Genomic DNA, 20841 nt, shown 5'->3' with positions numbered 1-20841 from the left:
GTTGATATAGGTCACATTATAGGATAAAGAATAACTGTTTATGTGTGCATATATGATCATATGTTTAATATTTAACTATACATAGAACAAATTGAAAATTTATATAAAGTTCTAGTAGTTCTGTCTTTTTTCATTTTTATCATGAGCCTTTATTATTTTATAAAGAGAAAATAATGTTTAAATATTGAATAGGGGAATTCTAAAGTTGTGATCCTACTATAAGAAACTGCATGTGTTATACAGAATAAGTATAAATAAATTTTATAAATTCTCCACAAAATTGTTCTTGAATCCCACTATAATACTACATAACAGAGTAACATTTTTTGAAAATATAAGATATTAAGTACATAGATTTTTCAATAAGTTTTTCTATTCCGTATATCAATATTATTAGCTATAGTTTTATGTAGAGTTTACTTTCCAGAAAGCTCAGTATAATTAATTTCAGCTACATTAACTGTATCATAAATGCAGTTATTAATATATATACTTAATTCATTAAAATTAGATGCACCAAAACTCTTTGGCACTGTAAGATATAGTTTTGAGATATATTTGACATTGTTTAGAAAAATACATAGGGTGTGTTAAATATCACTAAATAATATTCAAGTTACTCTTAGGATAATAAGTAAAATTTAAATTACCACTAGATGTTTATAACTGATAGAAGATCATCTACTTTGTTTACATGTTTGAATCATATAGATTTCAAGTGTAGTTAATTTAACTAAAACTCATCAATTATTATTCATCAATTAGTATAAATGTATTTAAAAAATTGTCTTTGAGGCTTTACAAAGTTCTCTGCAAGAGCAACAAAGTGGCCTAAACTATCTCAGCACCACTGTGAAAGAGATGTCGAAGAAAGCGCCCTCTGAAATTAGCCGGAAATATCAATTAGAATTTGAAGAAATTGAGGGACGCTGGAAGAAGCTGTCCTCCCAGCTGGTTGAGCATTGTCAAAAGCTAGAGGAGCAAATGAATAAACTCCGAAAAATTCAGGTAATTCAAGATTTTACTTTCTACACTCATTTTTATTTACTTGCTTTTTCCCTAACAATACACTGGAAACTGTAAAGGTACATAAACATTTGACCTTCAGCATCTTTCAAAGTTAGTGATAAGATGAAAAGACATGAGTCTTTTACAAAGGATGGTGATTTGCTTATTCCTTCTAAGAAAAGAATAGGAGTTTTCTCACTTTTTTTAGAATGAATTTGCTATTTTCACCATTACCAATAGGAATTAAACATGTTTTTAGTTTAATAATTTTCAAAACCAATCATTCATTTAGTCTGGTTGTCTTTTAACATACAAGTAATCATTTAGCTTATGACTAGAAAAAAGTTATGTACATATACATTATACAGAGGTATAATGTAATCATTTTATATATATATAATGTATAGTATGTATATGATTATTTCCTCTATTACCTTTTGTTTCTGCTGTTTTGCTACTTATAAAAAGTATGAGTCAACTATGCTGTCTACATGTGCTATTATATATATAAAATATGGTGATATGATCATAAAATTGCATTATATATTCATCCCATTATGTATAACTCCATATATGTATATGTGCAGGAGAAATGTAGGTGTATTAATGTCCTATGTCACTCCTAAGAAATTAGGACAAATTTAATTGCTTCAAACAACACAAACTTATTATATTACTGTTCTGGAGGTCAGAAATTCAGAATTAGTCTCTGTGGGCTAAAATTATGGTGTTAGCAGAACTGTGTCTGTTTTGGAGGCTTTGAAAGAGAATGTTTTATTGGCATTTTTAGCTTCCATATATATGTATATATATACACACACATATACATACATATAACGTGTATATATGTGTGTGTAGATATATATGTGTATAATGGAATTATATATCATGTACATATATCTAATGTAATATCACATATATAACATGTTGCATATGTGATTAATGTTAGATATGTAATATATGGTAATAAGTTATTTTATAACCATATTGAATTTGTATTTATGTGCTTAAATTTTACCACATCACCTTCTTCCTCAAACCAAATTCTCTTGACTTAATTTCTTTGAATAGTGCCACCATACTAATAACCACTCAAGCTAAAGAAAAACAGTAAACCAACAATTGCATTAAGGTCTAAAAGCCTAAAAATATTCAATAAGGTATGTAATGTGTCCCTTGAGTGGTCAGTTATTGTGACAAATGTTAATGCTGGGAAGGAAATGTCGAAAACATTATGGTATGATGGAAAAACATTGCAACAATATGCTCCTGGATTTAAATCCCAGTCTAGCTACTTAGTTTTTGTGCTTACCTTTTACAAACGAAAGCGCTAAGCAAACCTAAAACATTCTTTAATGCTTTACTTATAAACGTATGTGTATATGCATACCTATGTAAATACTGCATGAAAATATCTATTATTTGGCAACACCAGTGGCCTAAGAGGGCACAATTACATGGCTCTTGTCATCAAGGAGCCCACATTCTAGTGAAGGAGGAATGTAGATGTATTCATTTCCTATGGCACTCCTAACAAACTGCCGGAAATTTAATAGCTTCAAGCAACACAAATTTATTAGAGTTCCGGAAGTCAAAAGTTCAGAATTAGTCTCAGTGGGCTAAAATTAAAGTGTCAGCAGGACTGTGCCTGTTTTGGAGGCTTTGAGACAGAGTCTGTTTTATTGGCATTTTTAGCTTCTAGAAGCAGTCCTTGGCTCATGTCCCCATCCTTCATCTTCAAAGTCAGCAGTGTAACATAATCCAGTGTCAATTTCTCTCTCCCTGTCTATCTCCGTCTCCCTCTCTTTCTACCTCTCCGTCTCAACTTCCTTTCCCTATCCTGTTCCCTGTGTTGACTTCCTTTTAATTAGGACCTTTGTGATTACATTATGCCCAGGTGGATGATCCAGTATAATCTCCCCATCTCAGAATCCTTAACGTAATCACATCTGCGAAGTCCATCCTGGTAATGTACTCACAGGTTTCAGAGATTAGGGTGTGGACATCTTGGGGGTAAAATTATTCAGCCTTGCATGGTAAATAAACAGTATAGGAAAGGTTATCACAGTAGGCAGGTAGGAAATCCAACATAAACTATGAAAAAGGATTATGAAATATTATTGGAACATAGGTTATCTCTGCTATAGATTGAATAGGTAGAATTTAGTTAGCTATTACCAAGAAAGAAAGAGTTCTTGAGAAAGCATAGCAGCATTTTCAGTTAACTGAAATAAGTTCAACACTGGGGAGACAATATATATGGGGATTAATAAAATATTATGGTTGGAAAACTGGTTTGAGAGTAGACAGTGAATGTCCTTGGATGCTATGTTTTACAATCTGAGTTTTAATCTAGTGGTGATGAGACTGATAACAATAACAATAAAAATTTAATAAGAAAAAGCTGCTATTGGTCAAAGAGGGAAATAATATGATTCCACTTGTGTTTTCAAAACATTCCCATGATGAGAGGAAGGAGGAGAGGAGTAGATTACTGGCATCACTGTAGATCAATAATTAGAATGAGGTGAGACCGAGGCAGATATCAAAACGAGCCAGTGCATTAATGGAGTCAGTAATAAGACCTGAACAGGCCAGGCGTAGTGGCTCATGCGTGTAATCCCAGCACTTTGGGAGGCTGAGGCAGGTAGATCACCAGGTCAAGAGATCAAGACCATCCTGGCCAACATGGCGAAACCCCGTCTCTACTAAAAACACAAAAATTAGCTGGACATGGTAGTGCACGCCTGTAATCCCAGCTACTTGGGAGGCTAAGGCAGGAGCAATCGCTTGAACCCGGGAGGTGGAGGCTGCAGTGAGCCGAGATTGTGCCAGTTCACTCCAGCCTGGGCGACAGAGTAAGACTCTGTCTCAAAAAAAAAAAAAAGACCTGAAGAAGGACAGTGAAGATGTGAAAGAATAGCAAATGTAGACTTGAAAAATAACAGCAAGGTGATCATTTTGAAGTTCTCTTAGATACTTTAAAAATTATTATTAATAATCATATTAAAGGGAAAACTTTCTGTGGAGCACATATTTTCAATATAAATTTAAGTAAAACAGAAGAAAATAACACATGTAGACAGCACAATGGAATCATACTTTTTAGAAGTAGTAAAACAGCAGAAAAAAAGGTAATACGGGAAAGAATCGTGAGTGAGAGATACTGGCTATTTATAAACGATAAAAGATGATGATTTTTACCTGTTCATTACTTTGTACTGGTCAGACAAATAAAAGCAAAAGCTCTGTCTTTGAAGATGACAAAATATTAGGCCGAAAGTTCCCAACTGGTGGGACTAGTTAAACTGTCATCTGTAGAAAACAATTTGTGAAAGTTCGGGTTTAGGGAGGCTATAAAGACACCATTACATTGAGTTTATTGTTCATAGTTTGTTTTATATACTGTAAGGGCACATTGTTAGTATTCTCATGAGTTGTTTTGTAACTTAAAATTTCTCTAGAGGGGGATATGATTTAATGTTCTTGAGAGTAACATCATAAAACCACATTTGGTAGTCATTTTTTATTTTTAACAATAGCAGACTTCACACACCAGTGCTCATACAGTAGACCATAAAAATGCAGTCTTAGTAAAAATATTCTTTTCCTCAAGAGCTACTTAGAGACATCCTTTAAACATGGGAATTGTTTTTGGGCTTGTTTTTAGACATAACCCAGTGATGAATTGTGTTAAAAGTAATCAGCACACCAGTAATGCCTCATAACGGGTCTCATTTCAGAATCACATACAAACCCTGCAGAAATGGATGGCTGAAGTTGATGTTTTTCTGAAGGAGGAATGGCCTGCCCTTGGGGACTCAGAAATTCTAAAAAAGCAGCTGAAACAGTGCAGAGTAAGATTTTTATATGATGCCTTTAATATGAATATTTTTGTATGAATATTATTTGGTTAGATCAGTGTTTTACAGCCAGGGTGGATTTTGCTGTTCTCTCCCCAGCGGACTTTTAAAAATGTTTCTAGACGTTTTTGATTGTCACAACTGGGTTGGGGGTGATGGTAGATGCTACTGGTGTCTAGTACGTAGAGGACAGAGATGCTGCTAGAACAGTCCTCCCGAACAAGGAACTGCACAATCGAAAATGTCACTAGTGCCAATGTTGAGAAACCCTGGGTTGAGTAAGTGAGGAACTGATAAAACATTGCCTTGTACTCAACCTCACTTGATAACATTATTTTACTATAAAATGCAGTATAATTTAAAGGTAAAGAATCCTTTGTGCTACTTGTTATTTCTTATGACAAATTACTATTCATACTGTGTTCTCTTCATGTATAATGCAGTGTACTATAATATAACAATATGCATTTTGAAATAATATTCATTATACCATTGTCATGCAGCAGGAAGAAAACAATCTTGCTCTTTAAGGAATTTTTTTTTAAAATACAAGCTAAAAAAGCAAATCCACCTCACAAATAACCTTCACACCCATTACACTGTAAACAATTTCTGCAATATCCTGCGTTTGAAAATGAAAATACTAACAAAGATAGTAAAGTATGAAGCCCATCATTTTCACACATTTTTCTAACCAGAAATATTAAATTTATTTCCTTTTGTTTCTGATATAAGTAGAATACAAATAATTCACCACTGGATTCATGCCATAATAACCATTGAACATTTTTGCAAGACTGTTATGCAGTTGTCTATATTGATATCTCTGTATCTCAGATTTTAAAACAGAAAAATCCATATGCAATGCCATCAGTCCTAATTTTACATTTTCTAGCTATGTCGCATATCTAATATATGGCAGTAATTTTTTCAGCTGGCTTAAATTGATTTATATTCTTAGCTTTTAGTCAATGATATTCAGACAATTCAGCCCAGTCTAAACAGTGTCAATGAAGGTGGGCAGAAGATAAAGAATGAAGCAGAGCCAGAGTTCGCTTCGAGACTTGAGACAGAACTCAAAGAACTTAATACTCAGTGGGATCACATGTGCCAACAGGTATGGACAACCTCTTTCACTGTGGCTTGCCTCAATGTACTTAACTAAGATTTCCTAATGTCTCCCTTCACCGTTACTTTTGTTTAAGGCTTTGTTCCTATGTTGTTGCTTTAAAGCACAATTAATTCTGACAAATTAATCTTTTTTGTAGCATACATAAATATTTTCATAGTATATATTTTAAATAGTACACATCCTATCCTAGAAATAGGATAAATAATTATTACTTTCGATTAACATTTCCAAGTTTGGCCTCTTCGATACATTTATTAATTATTTATTTTATTTTTTGGGACAGGGTCTCCCTCTGTCACCCAGGCTGGAGTGCAGTGGTGTGAACTCGGCTCACTGCAGCCTCAACCTCCTGGGCTCAAGCAATTCTCCCATCTCAGCCCCCACAAGTAGCTAGAAGTACAGGCGTGTGCCACCATGCCTGGCTAATTTTTTGTTATTTTTTGGTAGAGACAGGGTCTTGCTATGTTTCCTAGGCTGGTTTTGAATTCATGGGCTCAGACAATGCTCTTTCCTTGACCTCCCAAAGTGCTGGAATTACAGGCGTGAGCCACCACACCTGGCTGACATCTAATTTTAAATAACAATTAAGATTCAGTAACCATTAAGAATAGCTGAATTAAAAAAACACACACACAAAATGACTGTACACTTATATTTGCGTTTCTCATTTTTTTACAGAAGAATATTTTATAGATACCTATTTTATATTTAAATATTCAATTATGGATAGTAAGATATATTAAAAAATAGTGTATATCAAATACTTCGTGTTCAAAAGATAAAATTTGGAACTAAAGCAATGAATACTTTCAAGTTCACCAATACATTAGTCACCGATCATCTGCAGTTTTGCTTTCCCTGGTTTCAAATGCTTGTGGTCAATTGGAATCCTAAAATCGGTGAGCACAGTAAAATAAGATATTTTGAGAGGGAGAAAAAGAGAGATAACTTGTTCTATTTTATTAGTTGTTAATCTCTTACTGTGCCGAATTTATAAATTAAATTTTATAAATATGTATGAGTAGGAAAAAACCTAGTGTAGATAGGGTTAGGTATTATCCATGGTTTCAGGCATCTACTGGAGGTCTTGGTATGAACATACTTTCCACAGATACAAGGGAACTACTGCACCTTTTTGAAAATTAATAAGGGGTTTCAATTTACGTGTTAGAGGCAGTCGGTCTTTTGTTACTGCCAAGTAAACTTTCAAAATAGAAAAGAAGTAATGTCAAAAGGCAAAAGCTACATTCGAAAATGAAAAAAAACATGAGAAAAGTCAAGGCAAATCACTCAGCTAATACAATCACTGACAAATGTTCATTGGTTCTGTTAATTCGCAGATGAGCTATCCCTGGGTCAGCTAGCTCAGATTCTTCTCCTGAAGTAAGTCAGTGCTAGAAGAGTTGTTCAGGAAAAAAAAAATACATCTAACATGTCAAAACAAAATTCCTGATGTATACCCCAGCCTACTACCCTAGTAATTTGCCTGTTATTACATATGACAACGCCATTCTTCCACTTATTGAAGCCAAATCCCTCGAAATTTTCTTGTCTCCTATATTTCTCTTACAGCCAAACATCAAATCTATCACCAAATGCTGTCGTTTTTGTCTTCAAAATTTCCAGGATCCAACAATATCTCACCATACTTGTGTGCGTGCACACACACACTCACACACACACACACACACACACACACAAGTATGTATGTGAATGTATAGTTTTTACTACAAGTCTTGGCTGAATTCCATTAGTCCCTCTAATGTTTTTGCAGCTTCACCAACTGCCTTAAAAGATTATAACAGAGCGGAGTTTCTAAGTAGAAATTTAGCAGCAGGTTTTCTTAATTTATAAAATAGCAAAAATAGCAGCATGTTTTCTTAAGTTTATTATAGGTTCATTGACTGCACAAAATAACATTTATACCTTTTCTAGTACAATTGCAAGACATCTTGTTCTAGATGTGTTAGGGTGAAATATTTATTTACATTGTAATAGATCAGGTACTACATTTACCTAGGTAAGTAAATAACCTAAAATGAAATAATATCTATATTAGGCTCAAAATGGTTGTAAATTTTAAGGAAAATCAATGTGATGGTGATTCTACACATATTTACTATTGGGCAAAGTACCATGAACACTTCATTTTACTAAAACTGTGCATTATATATTAAAACAATACTATGAAAATGCTGTTACTTAAAATATATAATGTTGTTTAAACCAGAGAGAAGAATACCATCTTTTGAATAGAGTTGCTTTTTAAAGTAAACATGAGCACTATGTATAATAATTGTAATACTGTAGAGTGCCTTGTAACAAGGTATATGATTTTCTTTTAGATGTTTTAAGTTTTGCATTTTTCTGGTTAATGAGTAATGGAGTCCATTGTAGAAAGTTTTAGTTTTCAGAAATCTATGAGGCTTTAAATAGCAGATGTTTTCTATAACCACAGACAGACTCTTTTGCAACTTGCATTTTACACATAAAACTTTATATTGAGCCACTTTTCATTTCAGTAAAGATGTATTTGTGATCCACAGTATCCCATAGTATATATATGTCATAATTTAATCTCTCATGAAAGCACCTTTGGGTTTGTTTTCAAGATGTTTGGTCTTTAAAGCTGAATTAAGTATCGTACATGTTACTCTCTACACTTTGGTTGGCGTGATTCACTCTCAAAAAATGGAGTAGTTGACTCAGATTCGTGGACGTTAACATTTTTATATATTTTGGCATCTTACTGTTTAAAAGGTTGTATTATGTTGGATATTTCCCTCAACAAGTATAAAAACTTTGATTTTCCCACATCCCTGCCCAAAATGGGCTCTTTATTAATTATTGTTTTTCCCTGTCTTACATGTGAAAATGCATTAATTCACTTCAATTTGCATTCCTTTAACTATAAATGCTATTAGAACGTCTTTTATATACATATATTGCCATATATTATCTTCTGTGTGAATTGCCAAAGTACATTTTATGCACTTTTCATTTTTTCTTTTTAATTTATGAGTTTCTGTGGATACATGATTATGATGTTCTTAGAATATTTAAAATAGTAAAACATTATCAAAGAACACAAAGAATAACTATTTCTATGTATGCCAGTAAAATTACTTTTCCAACTGAAACATTATTTTAAAAAGCCCTGTTTTTCTCTATTCACAGAAAAGCATTCTCACACAAACAGCTGAATTATCATCATAGGGCAATACGTTTATTTTACTAAGTATGCCAAATCAACAGACATGTCTTATTTTTTCATACTTAAGGGAAATTGAGTGTATCTGATCCCCGTGAGTTATTTTCTTATGCATATAAGCCTTTTACTTCTTTATCATTACTAAGCTTTCTGTTATTTACATACTGATCAAATAATATAATAATAATGTTTCATCACTGTCAATAATCATGTGTTGTTTGTTTTGTGGAAGGTCTATGCCAGAAAGGAGGCCTTGAAGGGAGGTTTGGAGAAAACTGTAAGCCTCCAGAAAGATCTATCAGAGATGCACGAATGGATGACACAAGCTGAAGAAGAGTATCTTGAGAGAGATTTTGAATATAAAACTCCAGATGAATTACAGAAAGCAGTTGAAGAGATGAAGGTAAAAAAAAAAAAAGAAAAACTAAGCAAATAAATGGAAAAAGAAAGAAATGCACCACTGCTTGAAATTGTATACAGTCTGCTCTTTCCTGGTTCTAAGAGCAGAGGTTGATTTTTAATTATTAATTTTAATTAATTTAGCTTCAAGTTTAATATACATTTTAACAGCCTTAAACTGTTTAATTTTAATGCATTGTCAATTATGAAAATTAAAAATCATAATTTGAAACAAGTTTCCCTTGAAATCATACAGTAATAAGAGAGCAGAATCAACTCATCGTATTAACTGTCTGTAGCTGATGTAAATGCACGTTGAAACTGTGCAAAAGTATTCTTGAAAAGACAAATTTATAATGTAGTCAACAAACGGTTAAATTGGTAATTTAAAGGCGTTTCTGAGAATTTGGAAGCACTAAATATTTGAACCTGTAGCCTTTAATATGGATAGAAAGGATTGAGTTTACATTTACTTTTCTTGAAACAATAGGACACAATATAACATTGACTTATGACCAAGGAAACTGGTATGTAGTATGGATTTGGAGGTGAAGCCTGGAGTTGAACCTACATAGTGGCATTTTGTATGGCCTTGGGCAAAAATATAATATAATAGTCAATAGAATCCTCTGTTTTATCATGTTTATATCATCATACTTCCTCATTTGAATGTATGAACTGTTGATTGTAACTAACACGTAAGTAAATTGCCTACCTCAGAGTTGGTGCTCAGTTAGTAGCTATAATCATAACTATTATTTTTATGTGCTAGCAAGAACATAGAGAATAACGTGAAATATTAATACTGTAGATCTTTGTTTGGTTCAAGGATTGTGACAAGGAAAATTAATTGTGGAGTCAGATAATTGAGTTTAAAACTTAGTTCGGCCCCGTGCCAACTGTATAAATTGGGGTGAGTTACATAAGCTTAATGAGCCAAATTCCTTCATTTGTGAACTGGGTATCAGAATGTCTGCTTTCAGAATCATTAGAGGGATGAAAGATGAAATTTCTAACATAATGGCTAGCACAGTATAAATGACCATGACTCATTATTTATTATTTTAATCGTGAAAAGGGCCACATGGTAAAAAATTGTGTACTCTATTATATAATTTAAATGGTAATTCAGAAATATTTATTATAGTTAATAGCAGAAAGTAACTCACCTGAAAACTCAGATGTTTAAATATCGAATCTGTCATACGGCTTTAGTCAAATGTTGAAAGTAAATATCTAATATACTCCATAAATATGTATAAATATTATGTATGTGTAAAACTATAATGAAGAAAAAATTTGTATAAACAGTAATCATTTCTAGAGTATTAAAAAATACAAAATTATTTGAATCCAGCAATAGCATATTTATCAACTAAAACTTATTGCATACTTACTATGTGCCAAACACCCTCTAGATACTGAATATCGAGGGTGGTGAGCAAGACCACTGCCTTGGAATTTACATTCTAGTGTTCTAGCGTGTGGTGCGGAGCAGGCAATAAATGGAAAAATAAATGAAACCATGATAATTTGCCTAAAAGTAAACCTGGATTTTGAAATCAAGAATGAATAATGTTCAGGCAGGATTTGAGGGTGGTAGGATGCTATTTTAGAAAAACTTGACTTGTAGCGCGTTTATGAAGAATTGTATGTAATATGAGAGAACTGAATCATAAGGAAAAGCCAACCACTTAAGAAAATCTTAATGGAAACACATTCCATTCAGAGAGGGGAGGGTCTGCAATGACCCTGAAGCTAATTGGGAAGAGAAAGAAGTCTGTCTGCCTGAAGGAAGGAAAATGGGAGAAAATTACCTCAGATGAGTCTTAGGAGGTGGGCAAATATCTGTTAACAAAGGGGTTTTGTTAGGGTATCACAGTTTTTATTCTAAATGGAATAGAAAAACCATTGGAGTATTTCAAAAGAGAGACCAAAATAATTTAAAATTTGACTTTGGGGAGGTCACTATGAGGAAAACTTTATCAGTATGTGAGAGCTAGAAGGTACTTTGAAACTACTGTAATCCCCACTTCTCTCTCTGCTTATCAGAAAACTGAAATTCCCAGATAGGTCAAATAATTTAGCCATAGTCACAGACTTTATTTTTGGTAGAGCCCACAGGATTGAAGGTATTTTATTCTATTTCATGTCTTCCTTTTCTTTTCTTTCCTTTCCTTTTCCTTTTTCCTTTCTTTTCTTTTTCCTTTTCCTTTTCCTTTTTCCTTTCTTTTCTTTTTCCTTTTCCTTTTCCTTTTTCTTTTTCCTTTTCCCTTTCTTTTTTCCTTTTTCTTTTCCTTTCCTTTCCTTTCCTATGAACTGTGTGTCACTCATATGGCCTTTCCTTTTGTATCTCAATTCCTTTCTCACTACGTCTATTTATATATGACCACTACCTCAGATCCCTAAGTAGATACTATAGAGTCATTTGTGTTCAGCTGCTCTGATTATCCCTGGGTTTCTTTGGTTCAGTCCCTCTTCTGGCCCTCTTCCCTGTCCCTATGAGCGATTTGCCTATATCATCAACAAGCCAGTCAGATCTCTCTTATTTTCCTGTGCTCTAGAGTAAACTGTCTCAAATCTTTAAAATTTGAAAACCATCCTTGAAATGAGTGTTCCAACAAATTTGTCTACATTGATTGACATGTTTTGATAATTGGTCTAGCTACAAAATTGGTTTAGTTGGGGGTGATAGTAAAAAGAGGTAGACTCTGGAAGCCTCTGGCAACAACCACTGAAAGAGTTGGCAGGAAGATTTCATTTCTTGAGTTTTCAGCCTGCTGCTCAAGACAGTCTCTTTAAGTCAACTTCACTACCTGGAGGGTTAGCAATAGTACCTTGTCCAGACTTCTACCTGTGCTCATTTGATAGCTAATTTTTCTTTATTGTCAGAAGATACTAACAGACCTACTTTGATATCTCTCCCTGATACTCAAAGAAGAAATAGAGACCCTCTTCTGTTTATGTTCTTTTCTGTATTTTACTTGAAAATGAAAGTGCTGTTTTGATAACTTAGTTTTCCCCTGAAAAGTTTTTTTTTGACATAAAAGAACCCAGGGCAGTGCTTGATAAACAACCTCTGACTTTAAAACTTTTATGGAGATCAGCAATCACTATATTGTAAAACTTTATACTAAAACCCTTTGAAAAACACTCTGGAAATTTATTAACTGTTTTTATTTTTTTTAATTTTTACTCTATTATAACTCTAATACTAGTGCTTACCAGAACTTACACATGAAGTGAGAATAGTAAATACACAAATAAATTTGTATAATCACTACAGCAGTGATTCCTGCACCTGAATGGACATCAGAATCACCTGGAAGACTTGTTTAATACACAGAATGCTGGGCCCTGACCCTAGAATTTCTGATTCAGTGAGTCTTGGGTGAGGCCTGAAGTTTTTAATTTTTAACAAGTTTCAGTTCATACCAAGGAACAAGTTGCAGAGTGATTCCAAGGACGCTCGCTTCAAGAAGCACTGGTGTGAAATCCTAGCAATGAAAGATGGCAGAGCATATCATAGTTAGATTCGTGGAAAGAAACAAGAGCCACCATTTTTATGAGGATTTGTGTCGAAACTTTACCAGTCATTTAGCTTTCTACCTTTTCTCCTAGTAGAGAAATTCATCATCATCTTCTTTCTTCATATCTACCTGGGTTAACAAATTTTGCTGTTTCTTCTCCGAACCTTTCCCAAGATCTGAGCCTCTTATTAAACAAGAATATACGAAGCCTAAAAACCATGGAAAGAAGTGTTCTTCATTCTACATTTTTATATAGTTGCTTGGGTTATTTATAATGAGTATAAATTGTAATTTTATTCATTAGACTGACTGCAACATTCTCCTTCTTCAGCTCATGGAACATTTGAGACCAACTGAACAGAAACTATGAGAAAGAGAGGATGTAACTCTGAGGGTGATTTCCTTAAACTCTCTGAACCTCAGTTTTCTGATGTCCAATATAGAGATAACAAAACACATCTGAGAAGGTTTGGGTAAAGGTCTAATGAGGTAGCACTTATGACATGGCTGGCACAGAACACAGTAGCACATATTAAATGATGAATGGTAATCAAACTTGTTGATTATACTATAATTACTAAAGTCAAAATACAATTTGTGTAAAACAAACTCTATGCTCAGTGATGCCAAAAAGCTGATTTATTTAGAAAATTGAACTAAAGATTTCAATCAATTAGAATCAGTGAAGGTAAACACTCTATAGGCAAAACAATTTGCATTTTCTGACATAATGCATACTTTTAAGGAATCGTGGGACTAAATGCAAAGGAGTAGGGTGATTATGTTGACACATACAAAGGCATTTTATAGCTGACCTTATCCATATCCTGCCAATAAATCCTTACCTTGACCTCTGTATTGTATGCAGGCCCAACTTCTGCATTGTAGAACCTGCGTTCATTTACTCGAGGGCTTTCTGTGGCTGCTGAATCCCACTTTTGCACTTGTGTGGTAGGCTGCAAGTACTGGGAAATTAACATTTCCCCAACAGCCTTTAACAATTAGGGAAGGTGATACAGAAATAATACCCCAATTTCTTCACCCCTGAATGGAATAGCCCGCAGGCATATATTTCTCAGGGCTTTCTAACAGGATTAAACTCCAGTCATTAACAGTGTTTGCTGGGATTAATAAGTATGACCATATGGATCTCTCTTCCCTTTCTTGTCTCAGTTCCCCATTCGGCTACCAGAATTTCTTTCACATGGCACATGTATATAAACTACTTATATTTGAAAGCTAATGTCAGGTTTGACCCCTGGAGGAACACAGATTAAAGATACAGTGTGTATGTGTGTGTGTTTCTAAAATACATGTACTCATTTGAAGTTAAGGAGTGTAAATGTCTCCCAGCCGAAGACCACCACCAACTCTCTTGTAGCTGAACAAGTTGGGTTCATTAGTTTTTGCAATGAGGGAGAATACACAACATTGGAGACCAGGGGGTATGTGTAGATGAAAAAAAAAAAAAAAAACATTGTAGGATTTGTGCTTGTGTTAGGGGATTTGAGGGAGGGTTTAAAAGCTTTACTTTGGATTGCTTGTCGTTAGTGTGTGGGGATAGCTCTATGGGTATCGTATCTTGTCCAGAAGGAGAGAAGACCAGAATGAGGCTAAAGTTGCAATTGATAAAGAAATAGCATTTATTCATATTAACCAGAATAGGGGAGTGTTGGGCATTTTGTGGTTTGGGTAATGTTGATGTTTTTGTCTGGATTCAGACATGATTATGGAATGATCTTGTCATGGTCTTGATCCATTATGGAAACAAAGTGGCCTTTTCCAATGTTGAAATTCTGTGAAACAGTTTATTTTCCACTCGAGAAGACCAAGGCATAGCTGGGTGTCAGGCCAGCTTCTGATATCAGGGGCTCCTTTTTGGTTTCTCTTTCTCTCATGTGTTTTCAATTCTTGAACAAAACTTTCCTTTATCAAAATATGTTCCTAAATATAGCATCAAGGGGACCTTTCTATGTTAAGTATCCTTTGACTTAAATAATGATATTTGTGATGGTTTCAATATTATTCATCTGAGTAATTTATAAGTGATTTCGATTCCAGACTGCCAAATATTTTTTAACCTAGTTAATATTGAAATATTTGTTTCTTGCCTTTTCCAAACAATTGTATTTATATCGATGTGTATATATTTGACCACAAATCCATACCCCCATGCAGACTACTTTTCAATCTATTCTTGTTAAAGATCTGTTGTATTCTAGTAATAAATTATTTCTTTAACTTTCTAATTTCAACTAAACTTAAATTTATGGAAGAGACTGGAATTCATATTAGATTTATTTTTGTAAATCTCATTCTAACTGGGATGTTGTGAGGAGGAAATGATATGATTCATAGAAATGCATTTTGGATGTAAAGTTATTTTCATGCTATTAAGAAAGCATTCTTTATTTTTCAGAGAGCTAAAGAAGAGGCCCAACAAAAAGAAGCGAAAGTGAAACTCCTTACTGAGTCTGTAAATAGTGTCATAGCTCAAGCTCCACCTGTAGCACAAGAGGCCTTAAAAAAGGAACTTGAAACTCTAACCACCAACTACCAGTGGCTCTGCACTAGGCTGAATGGGAAATGCAAGACTTTGGAAGTCAGTTGCTTTTCTTGGTCTTTGTCAATGATATGTCAATACATGGTCATATGTGAGGCATAGTGGTTAAGAACATGGATTATAGTGTAAAACAACTTTGGCTTGAATTCCTCATTCAGGCACTTATAAGTTGTATGACTTTGGGCCATTTGCTTAACTTGTATAAACCGGTTTTCAATCTGTAAAATAGACATAATACATAATTTGTAAGTTGTTGAGAAAATTAAATGAGCTATTCTCTTTAAAGTACTTAGCCTAGTACTCAATATATGTGAGTGGCTATGCTTCTAATTCTTATTACTATTATTAGGTCACAAAATCCTATAAATACATTTTCTCCAGATTTATAGACAATTATCTTTATTTTTTCCTATTTTTGTATGTACATAAACTTATTTAAGTATCTTAGGGGAAAAGCATTCTGTAGAGAAGTATATTTTTACTATAATTGTCTTTAGTAATTGCTGTGCCCCATAGAGTTCTTTGTTAGACATGTTTCCTAACCAGCTCTATATTTTTTTGACGTTTTGCATTATGTTTATTTATTATCACAACTTCTGCTTTAACTTTTATGGATGTGCCTTACTGTCTAGATTATGCTTATCTGAATTTAGATAAAGAAAGCATGTGCCTCAAATGATTGCCACGTAATTGCATCAAAAATAAGCTATGACCTTTCTTATGAAAATACTGCGCCAAGGGGCACAAAACTTTATCCACTACAAATGCTGATGCTGCCAGACATTGCACATGAGTTGGACTTTAAGCCCCCTTCCCTCACACAGACTGAGTTATTTTTGTGAATATGGTTAATAAGGTGTTAGGTACCTCTTTACTTTTGAAAAACATTATTTAGTTTGCTTCATATGTTGAGGGTTTGATATTTAAAGATGTACAATTCAGATCAATAATAAAGTCCACCTTTAAAAATATTTTAAAATGTATTTGTAGCTAAAGTACCCCATATATTCCCAATACAGTATTATCATTTTCTAATTGTAAAATGTGATCTGAGTTTCTCCATTACCAGTTCTAAGCTCTTCTTTACTCATCCTTATTCTTTTCTTTTAAATGCAATTCACTCCTCAGACTCTTGAAAAGTGCCTTCTATATGTCAGGAAATATCATAGTTTCTAAGGATATGATGACGTATCTTACGTATCAGTGTTATGTGAGTGCTATATAAAATATAACAAAGAATGGGAAGGGAAGGGATGTGATGGCACTGTACATGTCTCAAGAAAGCCACAATTAATTCACTAACATGTTACAATAAGGAGGGACTTTTTGTACCTAGGAAATGCTTTCTGACAATGTTTAAGTAAAACACCTACTATTACTTTCTTATGTTCTTAATGTCCTTAAATAAGCATCATTGTTCCCTATTATTCATGTTGTGCATTTAAATGATACTCTGTGATTCATTAGAAATTTGTATTGGAGTACATTTTCCAAAGAGATTTTTTAAGTTTTCATATTAATAACAAAGTTTTCAAGAACAATTATTGGATTATTTTTCCATTTCCTTCTCATCTATAATGACATTTCTAACATTCCCTATTTGTATTGAAGTTATCAAATTATTTAGTTCCATTTTAGTCCTTTTTCACTGGTTTGGAATATGTACTTTATTTTATCTTATAAATATTTCTCTATACCTCTGTAACAATAATATGGTGGAAACATTAGCATTACCGAAACCTACCTCTTCCATTTTCTGCATTATTGTTGCCTCGTATTTCATTTTCACCTTATTTCCCCCAAATTAGTCCATATAATTGCTGTTGCTGCTGCTGTTGTTTTAACTATTTCATATAATATTTATTTAGATTTACCGATGCTATTTTCCCAATTTTTGTGACCAGTTTTGCCTTTTGTTCTTCCCTTTGCTTCTGTGTTCAGTTTCTTTCTTGCTCTTTCCTTGAGTGTGAGTAGCAAATGTGTTCAGATTTTGCATATTGAAAATGCCTTTATTTTGCCCGCGGTATTGGATAATGATGCAGTTGAGCAGGTAATTATGTAAGGACAGGTTTTTTTTTTTCTACAACACTGAAAATATTATTTGTCTTCTGAAATTTTTTGCCTTTAAGAAATCTGCTGTCAAGTTATTGTTTCTTTATCATTTTCTCTGGTACCCTTAAATTTCTTCTTTGTCCTATCTGCTCTGCAGTTTCACACTATTTTGTCTTCTACAGTTTCACTCAACTTTGTATATGTGTAAATTTGCTTTCATTTATATTTTGTCATCTGGTGTGTTAATTAGAGCAGATACATTATTTCTTTAGTGGTTCTGCATTATCTTTGTGAAGATTTTCTTTTTCCCAGTCTCCTCATTCCTTCCTAAGGGAAAAAGTTCTTAGAGCTATTAAGACTATCTCCTTCCTATATTCCAGTTACTGGTTTCCCTTTAATATTTTCTATATTCTTATCCCTATCTGCTCAATTTTGGATAGTTTTCTAAAATCTGTCTTCCAGTTCTCAAATTCTCTCTTTAGCTGCCTGTGGCATAATTTATCCTTCAATAGAGAAATATTCTCATCTTTATCTGTATATATATTTATCTCTCTACATTTATGTATGTGTGTTTATATTTTTTCAAAAAACATATTTTCCATTTCTCAATATTTCATTGAGGTGTTTCACAAATCTGTTCTTTGTTATGGTTTTCTTTTTTGTGATTAATTCTATGTATTCCTTTAAACAACTTAAACAGATACCATCTGTTTGAATGTTTCAACTTGATGATTAATAAACATGAAACAGTCTTATTTTTCCAATAACTACACCCAACTCTGTCAAATTTCACCTTCTGCCTGGTAGTTGGCTTCTTAAACAATATTTCTCTGGGATCTCATTACTTTTTATTCACTTTTAGTTATTAAAATTTACTCTAATTTAAATTTAAATATCATAACTTATTCAAATATTTCACAAGTTTAGATTAATCTGTTGCTTCAGCAATTTATACAGAGGCAGGAATGAGAATAAATGGTCTCAAAGTCTCCTCTTCCATCCCAGTTTCTGGATACAGATCTACTGTTGATATGAGCGAGGATGAAGCGGGAAAAATACCCTCTTCATGTGAATGTCCTTTTTTTGGCTGCTCACAGTTGCTGTTCCCTTTTGTTAAAACCCACACACACCTGTAATGCCTAGTCTGTTGTCCCTCTTCTATATATTATCACCACTGACCTGGCTCGTTCTCTATAGACTTGATTTGCCCTGTTGAGGATCCAGATTGGCCTTATTCATATGAGCTTTGAACCCCCCAAAAAGATCTACTAGGCTTTTATAGTACCTCGTAGTGTTTAACAAGAATTTCAAGCTGACGCTTGTTGACAGCTTTACACAAAATGCTCTTGAATTTTATATCTTTTTAACCAATGCTTTAGTGATGCCCTCGAGTCTAATTTACCTACCATATCTCAACTCAGCCTATGGGCACTGGAAGTACCCATACTCCTATACCTTTCAGGAATGAGAAATTTGAAAGAGTTGTTTTTGATTCCTTCTTGGCCATGCCAACAGCTCAACAGGAAATGAATACCAATCACCCCTTCCTGAATATATCCACCCAGTAGATGAGTGGTTTTGTTTTAGATCCTGTAAATAAAATGATCCAGATGAGTTTACCCTACCTATCCCCATAAAAAGGTGAGAAAGAAGAATTGCCTAACTATTCAAACTCTCTTCACCTCACTCCCCTCAAATCTCCTCCCCGTCAGCCCTCTCTGTTCAAACCAGGGCTTGTGAAAAGAAGAAAGAGATGATCTCCCAAAATGAAATGTAGGCAACCAAGCCCTTTGATTTCTTAGGTGTGAATTCCAGTTGCCAATCTCAAGCAAATAAACTCTATGGGAAAAATACACCATGAGGCTATGCATATTTATTGTACAATTCTCTAAAATTGTTCTATTATCTTTATGTCATAAGGTATGGATTCTACCATGTGTTACAACTAATGACTCCCTCTAATGGAAGTGAATTTCCCCATTTGGCTTGTAAGGTTTTTTTTTTGTTGTTGTTGTTTATTTGAGAGCTCATCTATAATAGGAATTGCCTTTACTGGAACTTTTTTCTTTCTTTTTTTTTTTTGCTCTGGGCTATTGAGTTTTTGTATTGTTGCCACCAGGATTGTAGAGACTTTATGCTCTGCCCTCGTGTATGATACAAGCTTAAGTTTCCATTTGTTATGGGTGGATCTTTATTTTTCAGCCAAAAATCCCCCAACAATGGCTTCCTTGCTATATCATGATACTCCAATGGATAGGGATGTTCTACTTCTTCCTTACAGGATGGGTGTCATACTGCTTCATTGTTTCCCATCTCCCTGGCTTGCCTCATTTCCCATCTCAAATTAGTGTTAAATGCCCTAGCTTTGATGTCGTATACCCTGTTCTGATATGCCAGTATTTTTATAAGCTTGATTTTCCACTTTCTACTTTCATTTCCCTCTTTTTCTTTCGGACACCTGAGTTTCTATATACATGTTTTACAGATCAGCTATGAATTAAAAATGTTTCCTTTGTATTGTAACATGCATTTTGATATAACTGAAGGAGGACATGTTGGGAGTTACCTCATCAGCTCCATCTACTATTTTGAACAGAAGTTTACTTTTTTATTTGTTCTTTCCTTCAAAGCCACTTTGGATTCTGTGATTTCAAAGTAATTTTAAGTTCCAAACTGTTAAGCTTAGCAGTTATTCTAAGTGGCTTTTAGCTCCAATTCGTGCTTCAAGACTATATTTTATTTTGCAAAGGTGACCTGTAAAGCTGGTACATTCAGCCTCTCCAGCTGTGTCCTTCAGATGCATTGAGGACAGAAGAGGCCATCCATTCTGACAGTTAAATCAGCAAGGTAGTTCATTACCTCAATCTGCACCAAAGTTAATAAGACACATTACCAATCACGTCTCTTTGTCTTCAAAGCTCTAAGGTACCCTCGGGTATTTAAGAAGATATTTATATTTTCCCACTGGGATCTTTGCCCAGAATGAAGACAGCCTGTAGTCCAGCAGGAGCTGGAAATGACCCAGATTTAAGATTTCTATCACCTTTTAAAGCAAAATACTTAATTTCACTTTTTGCAATAAA

General features: G+C 33.8%; 1 protein-coding gene across 1 annotated transcript in view; it reads left to right on the top strand.

Moving 5' to 3' along the window:
• The window catches only part of DMD (dystrophin), a 2251240-nt gene that overhangs the window by 855152 nt on the left and 1375247 nt on the right, over nucleotides 1-20841 (top strand). Inside the window, exons 23-27 of the mRNA XM_032756167.2 lie at nucleotides 796-1008; nucleotides 4752-4865; nucleotides 5833-5988; nucleotides 9447-9617; nucleotides 15563-15745. Coding sequence (XP_032612058.2) covers nucleotides 796-1008; nucleotides 4752-4865; nucleotides 5833-5988; nucleotides 9447-9617; nucleotides 15563-15745 — 837 coding nt within the window. The remainder of the gene's footprint in view (nucleotides 1-795; nucleotides 1009-4751; nucleotides 4866-5832; nucleotides 5989-9446; nucleotides 9618-15562; nucleotides 15746-20841) is intronic.

Source organism: Hylobates moloch, unplaced genomic scaffold (genome assembly GCF_009828535.3).
Source record: "Hylobates moloch isolate HMO894 unplaced genomic scaffold, HMol_V3 SCAFFOLD_7, whole genome shotgun sequence".
Lineage (NCBI taxonomy): Eukaryota > Metazoa > Chordata > Mammalia > Primates > Hylobatidae > Hylobates > Hylobates moloch.
This window is presented reverse-complemented; position numbering and strand designations above follow the sequence as displayed.